Source organism: Triticum aestivum, chromosome 7B (genome assembly GCF_018294505.1).
Source record: "Triticum aestivum cultivar Chinese Spring chromosome 7B, IWGSC CS RefSeq v2.1, whole genome shotgun sequence".
NCBI classification, from domain to species: Eukaryota; Viridiplantae; Streptophyta; class Magnoliopsida; order Poales; family Poaceae; genus Triticum; species Triticum aestivum.
This window is the reverse complement of record NC_057813.1, coordinates 86,897,487-86,911,063: the sequence shown is the minus strand read 5'-3', so window position 1 is coordinate 86,911,063 and position 13,577 is coordinate 86,897,487. Positions and strand designations below refer to the sequence as shown.

Genomic DNA, 13,577 nt, shown 5'->3' with positions numbered 1-13,577 from the left:
TTTCCAATATTTCAGAAAAGTTTATTCTGACTCTGGTGAGCCCGAACCAGTTTAGCTGTGGCTTTGGAGCATGACAGTTGTGGCATCACGGCCATCTGAGTTATCTTCGCTACAATTAACTTACATGGGATGGAAATACAATAATGGTACAATTTATGTGCTTGTTTCGAATCAGCCTTTGAAGGAGCTCAGCGCTCTAATAAGATGTTGGTACACTTCGATGCCCCTCAGGAACACTTTATCCTCCAGAAACTGCGAAGTTGAGATAAAACTGAGCTTAGCCATCACACTACGTAAAAAGAAATACCATAGCAGGCAAAGATCAGCTACCTCATTATGATCGTGAAGCAAAATTGGAGTATTTATCATTGGAGAAAATCCAAGGGCTGGAACACCCATCTGCCTCACGAACCGGGCGTCCGTGGTTGAAGATAAGATCTCGGGCTTTGCTAGCTTTCCACCTGAAGAGATAATGGCCTGTTCAAACACAGACCACCATGGGTTTGACTCGTTGGCTGGTGTAAGTAAGGGGCGCCCTGTCACATCGCTCACTGGTCCTTTCTTCATCAGCTGTCCAATACAAAGACAGGAATTTAGAAAATCAAGTAATAGAAGAAGATTGACAATGCAAAATTATATTTATTTTCCATTACCCACATAACAGTTAAACTATATTCACCTGGTAAGTCAAGTTTTTATGAGCTGGTGCCCATTCTTCTCTTATTCTTCTTTCGATCTGTTCGATATCTTCGGTTGGAGGAAGGCGGAGATCAAAACCCACCTCTGCTTCTGAAGGTTGCATATTCATCACAAAGCCCTGCATCAATTATTCTTTAGAGACTACACAGAAGCCATGTAGAAATGAATAGATTGTGTGACACTGTTGATTTTTGGCGTATGCCCCTGTGGCCCTGTCTATACTAGACCTCTATTAATTTGTCTTATTGTGATGAGTTTGGCGGCTCAAGAAAATTACAAAGATAGCAGCAGTGCGGATAAAGTGCAATAAAATATAATAAGAGCATGCCTAATGCAGGTTTTCAGATGAGTGCATAAGGGGGCAACATGACTTGTATTTGTTGGGTGCTTGCAATGGGTGAGAAATATGTTCTTTTGCTTCAGTGCCTCGCTGACATTGGTAGGTAGACCTTTGACCAAGTGCACATTTGCTTAAAAGAACTGCAGCTGCTGAGCTCCGGACCAATGTGTAGACTGAGCAAATCAACTTTTGCTCAGATTTGATGGTTAGGAGCAACCAACCAGATGCATACATTCCTACTCTGGGTTAATGGATCACCAATTCACCATTCACCAAACTGCAAGACGAAGGACCACTTCCACTCCAGTATCGCAGGGTAAGATCAAACACATAAAAATTATTCTACTAACTACATGCATGATGAGAAATAATCATGGTGAATAAGCTCGCATGACCTATCTCTATACATAGCCTAAAAATCCTGAAAGTTCTTAAAGAACCCAACTTGTCACAATCAGATTGATTCTAACTTTTGCTTCAAAAATTATTCTACTACCTACATGCATGATGATAAATACTTCCTCCGTAAAGAAATATAAGAGCGTTTAGATCACTAAAGTAGTGATCTAAACGCTCTTATATTTCTTTACAGAGGGAGTAATAATTATTGTGAATAAGCTCACATGAAGCCCTATCTGTTATGGCGCTGCTAGAAGGAGGGCTCGAGAGGGCCGGCTGGGGGCCTTTCTGCCCACGGCCGGGCAAGAGGGAAGGGATTTCCTTCTTAATTCTTGCTTGATTAGATTGATACATCTCCTCTCTTTATATAGAGAGGTTTACTTGACTCCCAAGCAAGGCTTACTTGACCCCTAAGCAAGCGACCCTTATCTCTAATTAACCCTAAGACACGGGCTATACCGCCAGCCCAGGCCCATTACGTACTCTAACACTATCTCTATACATAACCTAATAGCTGTGATATTTTTAAATAAACTTTCAACGATCAAAATGATTCTAACATTGGCTTCAAGAACTATTCTAACTTTTCCATAGCGAAAAGTGGAACGAATACACATACAGAACAAAGGTTATGATAGCCTTGCTCATGCGGAAATGAAGTAGATCTCAGTAAATTCGTGAAGCCAAGGTTAAAATCCATTTGATAGCAAATACTGGATTTTGGCAGAAAATATTATGAATACTACTCCCTCTGTTCCTAAATGTAAGTCTTTGGAGAGATTTCATTATGGGCCACATACAGAGCAAAATGCGTGAATCTATACTCTAAAATGCATCTAGATACATCCGTATGTTGTTCATAGTGAAATCTCTATAAAGACTTATATTTAGGAACGGAGGGAGTAGGTTACACAAAGAGATGGGACTCCCAACGATCTCATACATGTACTAGGAATCTAGGATATATATTCATGTCTGATCTAAGCAAGGATATTGGAAAAAAGGATTGGAGGTGTAGAAATACGTGGATATTAAGCCTTGTAGCTTGGTCAATGGTGATCCTTTAATTCAGCAATTTGGATCAGGGCATGGTCTATGCAAGCAGTTGGTTGCTCCCAGCCATATAGCAAACTGCACTTGTTCGGTGCTCTACTCATCGTCCAGCAGGACCACGTGCATGCAAATATCGCACTACAAGAACTACATACTTGCCTGAACATAGAACATTTAAGTTAATCAGACTACAATGTTCTGTGTTAAGATGATTCATATGCCTTAACAAAAACATTGGTATGAGAGAGAGAGCAACATAAGACCAGTTAATAAATCTAAGATGGAACTAGTTGCTAAAATGTTTATGATCCAACAGTTTGGGCCCAAGACATGATTTGGTGAGTGGGTTTTTTCAATAGATGTTCATATTCTGTTACCTTTTCTTTTAAGGAAAGGACAGTAGGAGACATATATTTTAATGGGTGAAGGAATTACATAATTTTATTGCCTTGTGTTATGCTATATTTCAGAAAATCCTTTGAAGTTAATCATCTGTCACAATGACAAGGTGTAGACCTCACAACAATAGTGGATAATCTGCAAATTTCTGTAGTCGCTGTCACTATTACCTTGTGATTTGCAAGTAAAAACTTGAGGTAGTCACATTAATTCTAACATTTTGGAAAATCACTTTGAAGACAGTCATCTTGCCAAAAAGGCAAATATGTAGATCTTGCAATAACGGGTTAATCCGCACAATGTGCAGTAGATGTTGCCATTACCTTGTGATCCCAAAAATTTGAATTGTAAAATCTGAAAGGGCAAACAGGCTTCAACCTAGGTTCTTGTATATTGCATAGCAAGTGTTAGAGTACGTAATGGCCTAATGGGCCTGGGCTGGTATAGCCCGTTAGTCTTAGGGTTAATTAGAGATAAGGGTCGCTTGCTTGGGAGTCAAGTAAACCTCTCTATATAGTCTAGGCCCATTAGGCCATTACGTACTCTAACAGCAACCCTCTAGTTGATTACAAAGTGTTGTAAATTAAGTTTTAGACCCTGACACCCTGTATTTGTATAATTCCATTTTAGATTTTTCATATACTGAATATGTGTACTACAGACCTTATATTGTCTAGAATTCAAAATTATAGGATCACAAGGTAATGGCAGCATGTACCACACATTTTGCAGATCATCCCATTACTGCAAGATCTACATATTTGCCCTTTTTGTCAAAAGATTATCTTCAAAGTGCTCTCCCAAAACATTAGATTAACGTGACTACCTCAAAATTTTACTTGCAAATCACAAGGTAATAGTGGCATCTACTGCACAAATTTGTAAATTATCCTCCATTGCTATCAGGTCTAGACCATTTCATTCTGACAGATGATTACCTTCAAAGTGATCTAAAATATAGTATAAAACAAGGTAATAGAATGACGAACATCTACCGAAAAAAGTCAGATTATGTTTCCTGCATGTCAATTACTGGATATTTGTCTGATCTAAGCAAGAATATTTTAAAGAAGGATTGGAAGTGTAGAAATAAGCGGGCCTGAAGACTTGCAGCTTGGCCAGCTGTGATCCTTTAACTCCACAATTTGGAACAGGGCGTGGTCAATGCAAGCAGTTGATTGCTCCTAGCCATATAGCAAAACTGCCCTTGTTCAATGCTCTGCTCATGTGCATCCAACATGATGCTGGCATGCATGCTAATATCGTACTACATGAGCTACATACTACATGAACTACATACTTTCGTGAACATAGAAGATAGAACATTTAAGTAAATCACACAAGAGTTCTGTGTTTAGATAATTCAAATGCCTTAACCACGTGTTCAAAATATCGGCCGATAAATCAGTTAACTGACTGCTTAATCCCTGCTCGGCGGGTCACAGAGTAGCCGATTAAATGATTTATCATCCAATTAATTGGCCAATTCACCTACTAATCCCCTAATAGCCAGTTGACCGAGAAGTTACCAGTTAACGATTTCCTGAACATTGGCCTTAACAAAAACGCTAGTATGAGAGAGAGCGCAACATAAGTTTAGTTATAAATCTGAGATGGCACTGGTTGTTAACATGTTGTTTGTCCAACAGTTTGGGCCCTAGACCTGATTTGATCAGTGGGTTTCTTGTTAGTACTCCGAACTCTATTACTCTTTTACCTTTTTGCTTGTTCTGAACTGCTAGTTGCTATGTTGCAAGTAATAGAAAATGGTATGATCTCAGTTCATAGAAAAGTTCAATTAGTAAAGCAAAAGGAATGGAATAGGCGTAGAGCAGGAGGATATGCTGTGTTGTGGTACTGTTTGGCATGTGTAACAGCAAAGTACTGTTCATGCTGAACTGTGCTTTGTTCTGCTACTGTTAGTTGGAAACTAGACATAAGAATAATGAGCACCGTTGTTAGTTGAGTTTATGTCCTTGGTATATTCCATGTAAAGTAAAAGTTTCGTTACAGTTCAGATTGTAACCTAGGGATTAGATAGAGTTACACAGTCCCTATCAACATGCATCTATTAGTAAAGAAGAATTAATCTACTCTTTGCTAATCTTCTCACATTCTAATCTATGTTCTTCTACCCCTCCTCCCTTCCACATATTCCAGTTCCCTTGAAGCAATGCCGCTAGCCTTTCCCTGTTAGTTATCCTCATCAGATATGTGTGGGTTTTGCAGTTAGCGCAAAACACTGTTTTCTACCAAAAAAATATCTGGTTTCGCAATTGCCTCCCACAGTATTGACTTGCTGACGAAGTGCATGACGGCATTGCTCCAAGTCTTCATTTTGTACTAGATCTCTTGAACAAATTAATTAGGTCTACAATTCGTATAGAGGATATGCATCAATGCTTACATGTGAATTTGCTACAAAGTGGATAGAAGTACTGATAATCCTAAAACCCGACAATCTCATATGCTTGCATGCTTTCAATTGTTCAATTGCTCAGGTATGTACCTATATACATCTGTAGCACTGAATGCTGATAATATTACCTCTGTACATTAAGAATAGCAGTACCACATGGACGTGTCCAAAATTGATGTACGTTTTGTAGAAAGAATAATTTAGGATAAGCCTATGAAGTTGGTCAGTTTGCACTTGCTGACAAACCTGCTCTCTGTTGTGCTAATAATAGATGCTTCAAATGATGTTGTCTGACCATCTCAAATTATAATCATTGCTCTCTACTATTGTATCAACGTGCACTGACTAAATCAATACAGTAAAGTAACCAGCAGTATCCTTACCGTGGGGCTCGGCGTGCCGGCATTCATGTACACAGGATTCACGGACACGACCTCTCCGGGACCGTACTTGCCGGACTTCACCTTCTCGAACTGTGCATCCCTGTATCCAGCCACGGTCTCAATGCAATCCATCAGATTCTCCACGGCGGCCCCATCGAACAACTTCGACCCATGCCCGGGAGCCCCCGTAGCCTTCACGATCAGCTTCCACACCAGCCTATCCGCGTAGAAAACCCTGTACACATCCGTGAGCGACGCCTGCCCCTCGTCGAGCATGAACCCGACATTGAGGGCGCGGAACTCCTCCGACTGGACGAACTTCTCGTGGCCGTCCTCGCCGCCGATCTCCTCGTCGGGGACGAGCGAGACGTGGATGGTGCGGGCGGGCGCGAAGCCGGCGGCCTGGAGGCCGCGAATGGCCTCGAGGTACTGGACGGGGAGGCACTTGTCATCCTGCGCGCCGCGGGCGTAGACGCGGCCGGTGGCGGGGTCGTGGTGCGCGGCGTAGGGCGGGTGGATCCAGTGCTCGGGCTCCGCGGGCACGGAGTCGAGGTGGGAGTTGAGGAGGATGGAGGGGAGCGAGGGGTCCGTGCCAGGCCAGGTGAGCAGGAGGAGGGGCTTTGACTTGCAGGGGCTGAAGTGGAGCGTGGCGGTGCGGAGGCCGAGTGACGCGGCGTAGGGGAGGAGGAACGCGGCGGCGCCGGCGTAGTCCGGGGCGGGGTGGGCGGTGCAGATGCGGAGGTAGTCCTGAAAGCGCCGGATTTGGGAGGTCTCGAGCTCGCTGAGGGGGTGGGCTGGGTGCGGGACCGCCGCGAGGAGAACGGCGGCGAGGAGGGGGAAGTGGCTGAGACGACGCATGGTGCGCGGTTGGTTGTGGTGCGGCCTGACGCTGCGGAGTGTTTGGACTGCCTTGTTTGACCGACTGTGATTCGTCGTCTATCCGGCGAAGCCCCAATGGGTACTGTCTAACCAATTTTTAGGCTCCTCACGACATGTACAATGATGGCATATAAATACATATGCCCCGTGATAAAAAGTAATTTGAGATACCTACATTTATTTTTTCTTTCCAATGCAAGCTACCATTAGCGGGGTTCATTAAAAAATAAAAAATAAAGACTCTAGTATACATGCATCTCTACTTTCCACTCCATCTTTTCAGCTTTTGTCACCGGACCACACTTTTTCTCTTCAAGCACCCGCCTCCTGGAGAGGATCCCACTTCCCTATCCGAACCTACTTTACGTCATATCCGTTCCTACATGGCATGCGAGGCATCACCTTGAGGCTATGCATTGTACATGCCCTCATAGTGGGGGTAAGGGCATCTCCAGCCGTTCGGCCCCCCAGGGCGCCTAAATAGAGCGGCCTGGGGTCGTGCCGGCGCTAGTTCGACCCCTGGGGGCGACCTAGCTCCCAGTCACGCCCCCACGCGCCGGCCCCAGGATGCAGGAAATTCAAACTTGGTCGTTCTCGTTCTCAAAAGACGCCGCAAATCCGGCGATCGGACGTAGTCTGGCGTTACAAAAAACAGAGCGCCGCCATGCGCAACGATTCACTCGGCGGGGTCGGCTCCACGCGTTGGCGGAGTCGGCGTGCGCGGGCTCGTCGGTGTCGGAGCTGCTTCGATGCAGGGCTGCGTCGGCGCGGCTTCGGCACTGCTGGGCGGCGATGTAGATGCGTCATTCGGGCTTGGCGTCCGTGTGGTCGTGGGCGTCGTCGGCGTCGTCGGCGTTGCCGTCGGCAGCTCGTTCAGGATGAGGCCGCGCTGCACCAGGTACCACGCCTTGAGCTTCTCGTCGTTGCTCTGGAGCATGTCCGCCCCGCTCATCAGAAAAGCCATGTCGGTGTTCCTCTTCTTCGCGGCGACGTTCGTCCGGAGCAGGTCGAGCTTGATGGCGTTGTTCTTCATTAGCGACGACCACCGCGCCTCGGTCTTCTCTTCGCGTAGGACGGCCCGTGCCTGGGCGTCGGCGAGGCAATGCTCGATGGACTCCTGCACTCGCGCGGTTGCCGCGTCGGCGCTTTTCCCCTTCTTTGCCAATTTGTGGTCGTCCGGCCGTCCCTCTGACGCGCCCGGAGTCGTCGCGTCTGGCTTGTATGTCTCCTTGGCCTTGTCGAGGGCACGTCGGACTTCCGCCCACTTCTCGCACTTGTCAATGCGCTTGTAGACGTGGAGGTGCTTGAAGTCGGTGTCTTGGTTGTCGCCCCGATACATGGCGAACATACGCAGCAGCTGCGCGGAGGGACAAACAGTTGGCGGGCGGCGGGCGTAGGGGACGAAGATATGCGGGCAAACGACGTGCGTACCTGATCCTCAATGCTGGCGCCGCTCTCCGGGCGAGTCGCGACCTCCTCGACGATTCCATGCCATTTGTTGCACGCCAACTGGATACGCCCCCAATGGTTTGCCATCGCCTTGGAGTCGCGCTGCATGTAGACGCCTTTGAAGTAGGGGTCGACGAGCTTCCGCTCGTCGAACTCGGCCTTGATGCGGTCCTAGTACGTGTCCAAGCTCTGGTTCACGCCGGTGGTCGGGTCGAGGCAGACGACTTTCCATGCTTCGGCGAGGCATTCCTCCTCCTTGGACGCCCACTTGATGCGCAGTTCGCCTGACCTAGCCGCCCGCTTCTTCTTCTTCTAGCGCCCCTTCGTCGGAACAGGAGCCGGCTCCTCCTCCTCCTCCTCGGGTTCCTGCGCGTCGTCGCCGTAGACGTAGCCGAGCTCGGCCTCCATGTCGCCGCTGAGGTCCACTACCTCGTCCTGGGTGGCGAACCCGGGAGACGCGGCGGCCGCGGTCGATCCTGTCGTGATGATGTCGTCCATGTCGGCTCCCGTGTCGTCGGCGTCGCCGAGGTGCGAGAAGGGTAGCGGTCCGCGGTAGAGATGGGGTGTCGGTGTGGACGCGTAGGCGGCGGGCGGCGAGTAGTTGTATGGAGGGTACTGCACGTCGACGAAGGCGGGCGAGGGCGTGTGCGTAGCGAGGTGACCATGAGGGAAGGTCACGTTTGGGTTGAACCCACCGTGCGCGTCGCCGTCGGCGTACCCGGGCGATGATGAACCCCATGGAGATCCGGCGCCTTGCTATCCCCAGGGCGCGTACTGGGCATGGCTGACGTCGGGTGGATTCATCCCCGCCTGGTCGACCGATGAGGAAGACGCCGCCGCGCGCGCCGTGTTGTCGCGGGCCTTCTTGGCTATGGCCCCGTTCCGCCTGTCGGCGGTGACTGCTTCGCGCCGCTGAACTTCCACCCTCCACTCGGCGTTCGACAGGCCCGGTGGCTTCGATGGCGGCGCCCTCGGCTTCCTCTGCTTCGGCTGGGCCACGGCGCCAGTCGCGGTTGCCGCCGCGCGCGGCATGGCGTACTTCTTCGGCGGCATGGCGTGCTTCTTCGCGACGAGCGGGAGGGGGTTTGGCGGGAGAAAGGGAGAGAATGGCGGGAGGAAGGCGAGCGAGCGGGAGAGATGTGAGGGAAAAGCGTCAAGAAACAGCGGGAAAGGCCCTCGGGTCGCTTCCAGGGCGGGCCCACGCACCTTTTTCGCTTGTGCCGGCTCCCCAAGCGCCCCCCAGGGCGCCGGGTTCGGCCTTGGTCCGCCGGCACCAGTTTTGGCCCGAGCCGGCAAAAAACGGGCTTCTGGGGGCGCGACTGGGGCCTTTTTTTGGCACCGGCGTGGCAAAATCGCCTGGGGAGGGCCCTAAGAGCATCTCCACTCGTTCGGCATCCAGCGCATAGGCCGGCGCCTTTTCAGGCATTCACCCGATGATTTTTAGACCCTGGGGCGATCAAGGCCCCAGCCACGCCCTCACGTGCCACCCCCAAGGCTGCAGATACGCGTCCTATATTCAAACTTGATTGTTCTCGTTCCAAAACAAAGTCATAATCCGGCGATTATCGCAATAGTTCGGCGATTCAGTGCCACAGTTCAGCGATCAAATGAAAGGATAGGCAGTAGTTCGGCGCACAAAAAAAGGAAGGACACGAAAGGAATGCATCAAACATTAAGGTCGCCCTCCGGCGTCGGCGTCGACGTGCGCGGGCAGGGAGGAGTGGGCGCGGCTTCTGGACTAGTCGGCGCGGTTTCTGTGCTGTTGGGCGTCGCGGAGACATCATCAGTCGGGCTGGGCGGCGGCGGCGTTGGAGTCGCCGGTATCTGGTTCAGGATGAGGCCGCGCTCCGCCAAGAACCACGCCTTGAGCTTCTCGTCGCCGCTCTGGAGCATGTCAGCACCGCCCATCAAGAAAGCCAGGTCGTCGTTCCTCTTCTTGGTGTCTTGAGCTTTGAGCTTCGCGGCGACGTTAGTCCGGAGCAAGTCGAGTTTGACGGCGTTGTTCGTCATCAAAGCAGCCCACCTCGCCTCAGTTTTCTCTTCTCGCTGGGCGGCCCTGGTCTTGGCGTCGGCGAGGCAATGCTCAATGGACTCTTGCACGCGTGCGGCAGCCGACTCGGCGTGTTTCGCCTTCTTGGCCCCTTTGTTGTCGTTTGAGCGCCCGTCAGCCGCGCCCGGTGTCGGCGCATCCGGCTTGTACGTTTCCTTGGCATTGGCGAGGGTGCACCGGATATCCACCCACTTCTCGCACTTTGTCGATTCGTTTGAAGACGTGGAGGTACTTGAACTCTTGGTCGTTGTTGTCATCGCGGTACATGGCGAACATGCGCAGCAGCTGCACCGAAGAGCGAGCATTAGTCGGCGTGGGCGCGCAAATGGGCGCGCGCACGACGAGGGGAATAGGGAGAGGGCGGCGTGCTGTACCTGATCCTCGATGCTGGTGCCGCTCTCCGAGCAAGCCGCGACCTCCTCGACGATCCCATGCCATTTGTTGCACACCGTTTGTAATATTGGCATGAAAGGAAGGACGAGCAGGAATTAAGCTTGGGGATGCTGATACGTCTCCGTTGTATCTATAATTTTTGATTGTTCCATGCCAATATTCTTCAACTTTCATATACTTTTGGCAACTTTTTATACTATTTTTGGGACTAACATATTGATCCAGTACCTAGTGTCAGTTCCTGTCTATTGCATGTTTTTTGTTTCGCAGAAACCCAATATCAAACGGAATCCAAACGGGATAAAAAATGCATGGATATTTTTTTTTGAATATTTATGATTTTTGGGAAGTAAAATCAACGCGAAACAGTGTCCGGGGTGGCCCCGAGACAGGGGGCGTGCCCCAGGGAGGCAGGCGCGCCCTGGGCTCTCGTGGGCCACCCGTAAGGCGGTTGACGCTCTTCTTTTGGCGCAAGAAAGCTAATTTTATGAGAAAGATCTGGGCGAAAGAATCACCCAATCGGAGTTACGGATCTCCAGATATAAAAGAAATGGTCAAGGGGTAGAATCAGAGAACGCAGAATAAGAGAGATAGATCCAATCTTGGAGGGGCTCTCGCCCCTCCCACGCCATGGGAGCCAAGGACCAGAGGGGAAACCCTTCTCCCATCTACGGAGGAGGTCAAGGAAGAATAAGAAGAAGGGGGCCTCTCTCCCCCTTGCTTCCGGTGGCGCCGGAACACCGCCGGGGGCCATCATCATCACCGTGATCTTCACCAACACCTCCGCCATCTTCACCAACATCTCCATCACCTTCCCCCATCTATATCCAGCGGTCCACTCTCCCACAACCCGCTGTACCCTCTACTTGAACATGGTGCTTTATGCTTCATATTATTATCCAATGATGTGTTGCCATCCTATGATGTCTGAGTAGATTTTTGTTGTCCTATCGGTGATTGATGAATTGCTATGATTGGTTTGAGTTGCATGTTTTATTATTGGTGTTGTCCTATGGTGCCCTCCGTGTCGCGCAAGTGTGAGGGATTCCCACTGTAGGGTGTTGCAATGCGTTCATGATTCGCTTATAGTGGGTTGCGTGAGTGACTGAAACACAAACCCGAGTAAGTAGATTGTTGCGTATGGGATAAAGGGGACTTGATACTTTAATGCTATGGTTGGATTTTACCTTAATGAATCTTTAGTATTTGCGGATGCTTGCTAGAGTTTCAATCATAAGTGCATATGATCCAAGAAGAGAAAGTATGATAGCGTATGCCTCTCCCTCAAATAGAATTGCAATAGTGATTACCGGTCTAGTAACGTAGTCAATTGCTTAGGGACAATTCCACAACTCCTACCACCACTTTTCCACACTCGCTTTATTTACTTTATTGCATCTTTATCTAAACAGCCCCTAGTTTATGTTTATGTTCTCTTTATTATCTTGCAAACCTATCCTATCACACCTACAAAGTACTTCTAGTTTCATACTTGTTCTAGGTAAAGCGAACGTTAAGCGTGCGTAGAGTTGTATCGGTGGTCGATAGAACTTGAGGGAATATTTATTCTACCTTTAGCTCCTCATTGGGTTCTATACTCTTACTTATCAAAAATTGTTGCGATCCCCTACACTTGTGGGTTATCAAGACCTTTTTCTGGCGCCGTTGCCGGGGAGTCATAGCGTGGGGTGAATATTCTCGTGTGTGCTTGTTTGCTTTATCACTAAGTAATTTTTATTTGTTGTTCTAAGTTGTTCTCTATCTTTAGTTATTGATACGGAACACAAAATACCAAAAAAATTAGATGTACTTGCTACTCATGTAGATGGGGTAACTCCTAAAACCCCCGACTCTCATTATGTGAGAGATATTATGTACTACTTTGATAATCCTGAGAAAACCCCATTCAACTTTATAATGGGAGACACGTTGGAACAACGTGAATACTTTAGGGATTATCGCTCGACACAAAAAGGGAAACTATTATGGGATCAATTTATTATGTTGCGTTGGTATGCCTGGAATCTATGCTTGAGATATGATATTACTTGTTGCTCTAGGATGGAGGCTCCACACCTTCCCTTTTCATGCAAATTTAATGATAATGAAACCTTAGATTCTTATGCTAATGGTATATATGATTACTATGATGTGGAACAAATAGAAGAATTTGTTGCTTAAGGCTGCTTATGAAATTGAAGCTTTGTTTGAAAAGTATGAAGCTTTTGATGATGATGGTTATAGGCCTGAAAATCTTGCTATACTTAGATATTGCTATGAAAATTATGAATACAATTACTATATTAATGCTTTTATGAAGAAAGTATCCGCTGTCCAAGAAGAGACTAATATTTTGCAGGAAGCTATGGAAGAAGAAATTGATGAAATTGTGAGCTCATTGCATGAAAAAGATGATGAGGAGAGCGAAGAACAAAAGGAGGAAGAGCAGATTAGCTACCCGTGCCCACCTTCTAATGAGAGTAACTCTTCAACTCATATATTGTTTAATTTCCCTTCGTGCTTACCAAAGGATGATTGCTATGATGATTACTATGATGATTGCTATGATGATTGTTATGATCCCTTGAACTTGTTTGAAATATCCCTTTTTGATGATGCTTGCTATGCTTGTGGCCAAGATGCCAATATGAATTATGCTTATGGAGATGAACTTGCTATAGTTCCTTATGTTAAACATGAAATTATTGCTATTGCACCCACGCATGATAGTCCTATTATCTTTTTGAATTCTCCAAACTACACTATATTGAAGAAGTTTGTGCTTATTAAGGATTATGTTGATGGGTTGCCTTTTACCGTTGCACATGATGATTTTGATAGATATAATATGCATGTGCTTGCTGCTCCTACTTGCAATTATTATGAGAGAGAAATTATATCTCCACCTCTTTATGTTTCCAATACGATAGAATTGCAAGAAACTGCTTATATTATGCATTGGCCTTTACTTTGTGTGCATGAATTGTTCTTTTATGACATGCCGATGCATATGAAGAGAGTTAAGCTTCGTTGTTGCATGATATATGTTACTTAAATGCCTACTAAATTACAAATCATTGTTAATTAAAATTGGCTTCGATATACCTTGGGATC

General features: G+C 47.5%; 1 protein-coding gene across 1 annotated transcript; it reads right to left on the bottom strand.

The window, feature by feature from the left end:
* Positions 1-6,590, bottom strand: LOC123159172 (aminoacylase-1). Its single transcript, XM_044577002.1, has 4 exons — positions 5,693-6,590; positions 680-817; positions 331-570; positions 1-252 (listed from the first exon to the last, which is right to left on the bottom strand). The coding sequence occupies exons 1-4, from the start codon at positions 6,548-6,550 to the stop codon at positions 172-174; spliced, it is 1,317 nt and encodes a 438-aa protein (XP_044432937.1). The 5' UTR covers positions 6,551-6,590; the 3' UTR covers positions 1-171.
* Positions 6,591-13,577: the final 6,987 nt, after the last annotated feature.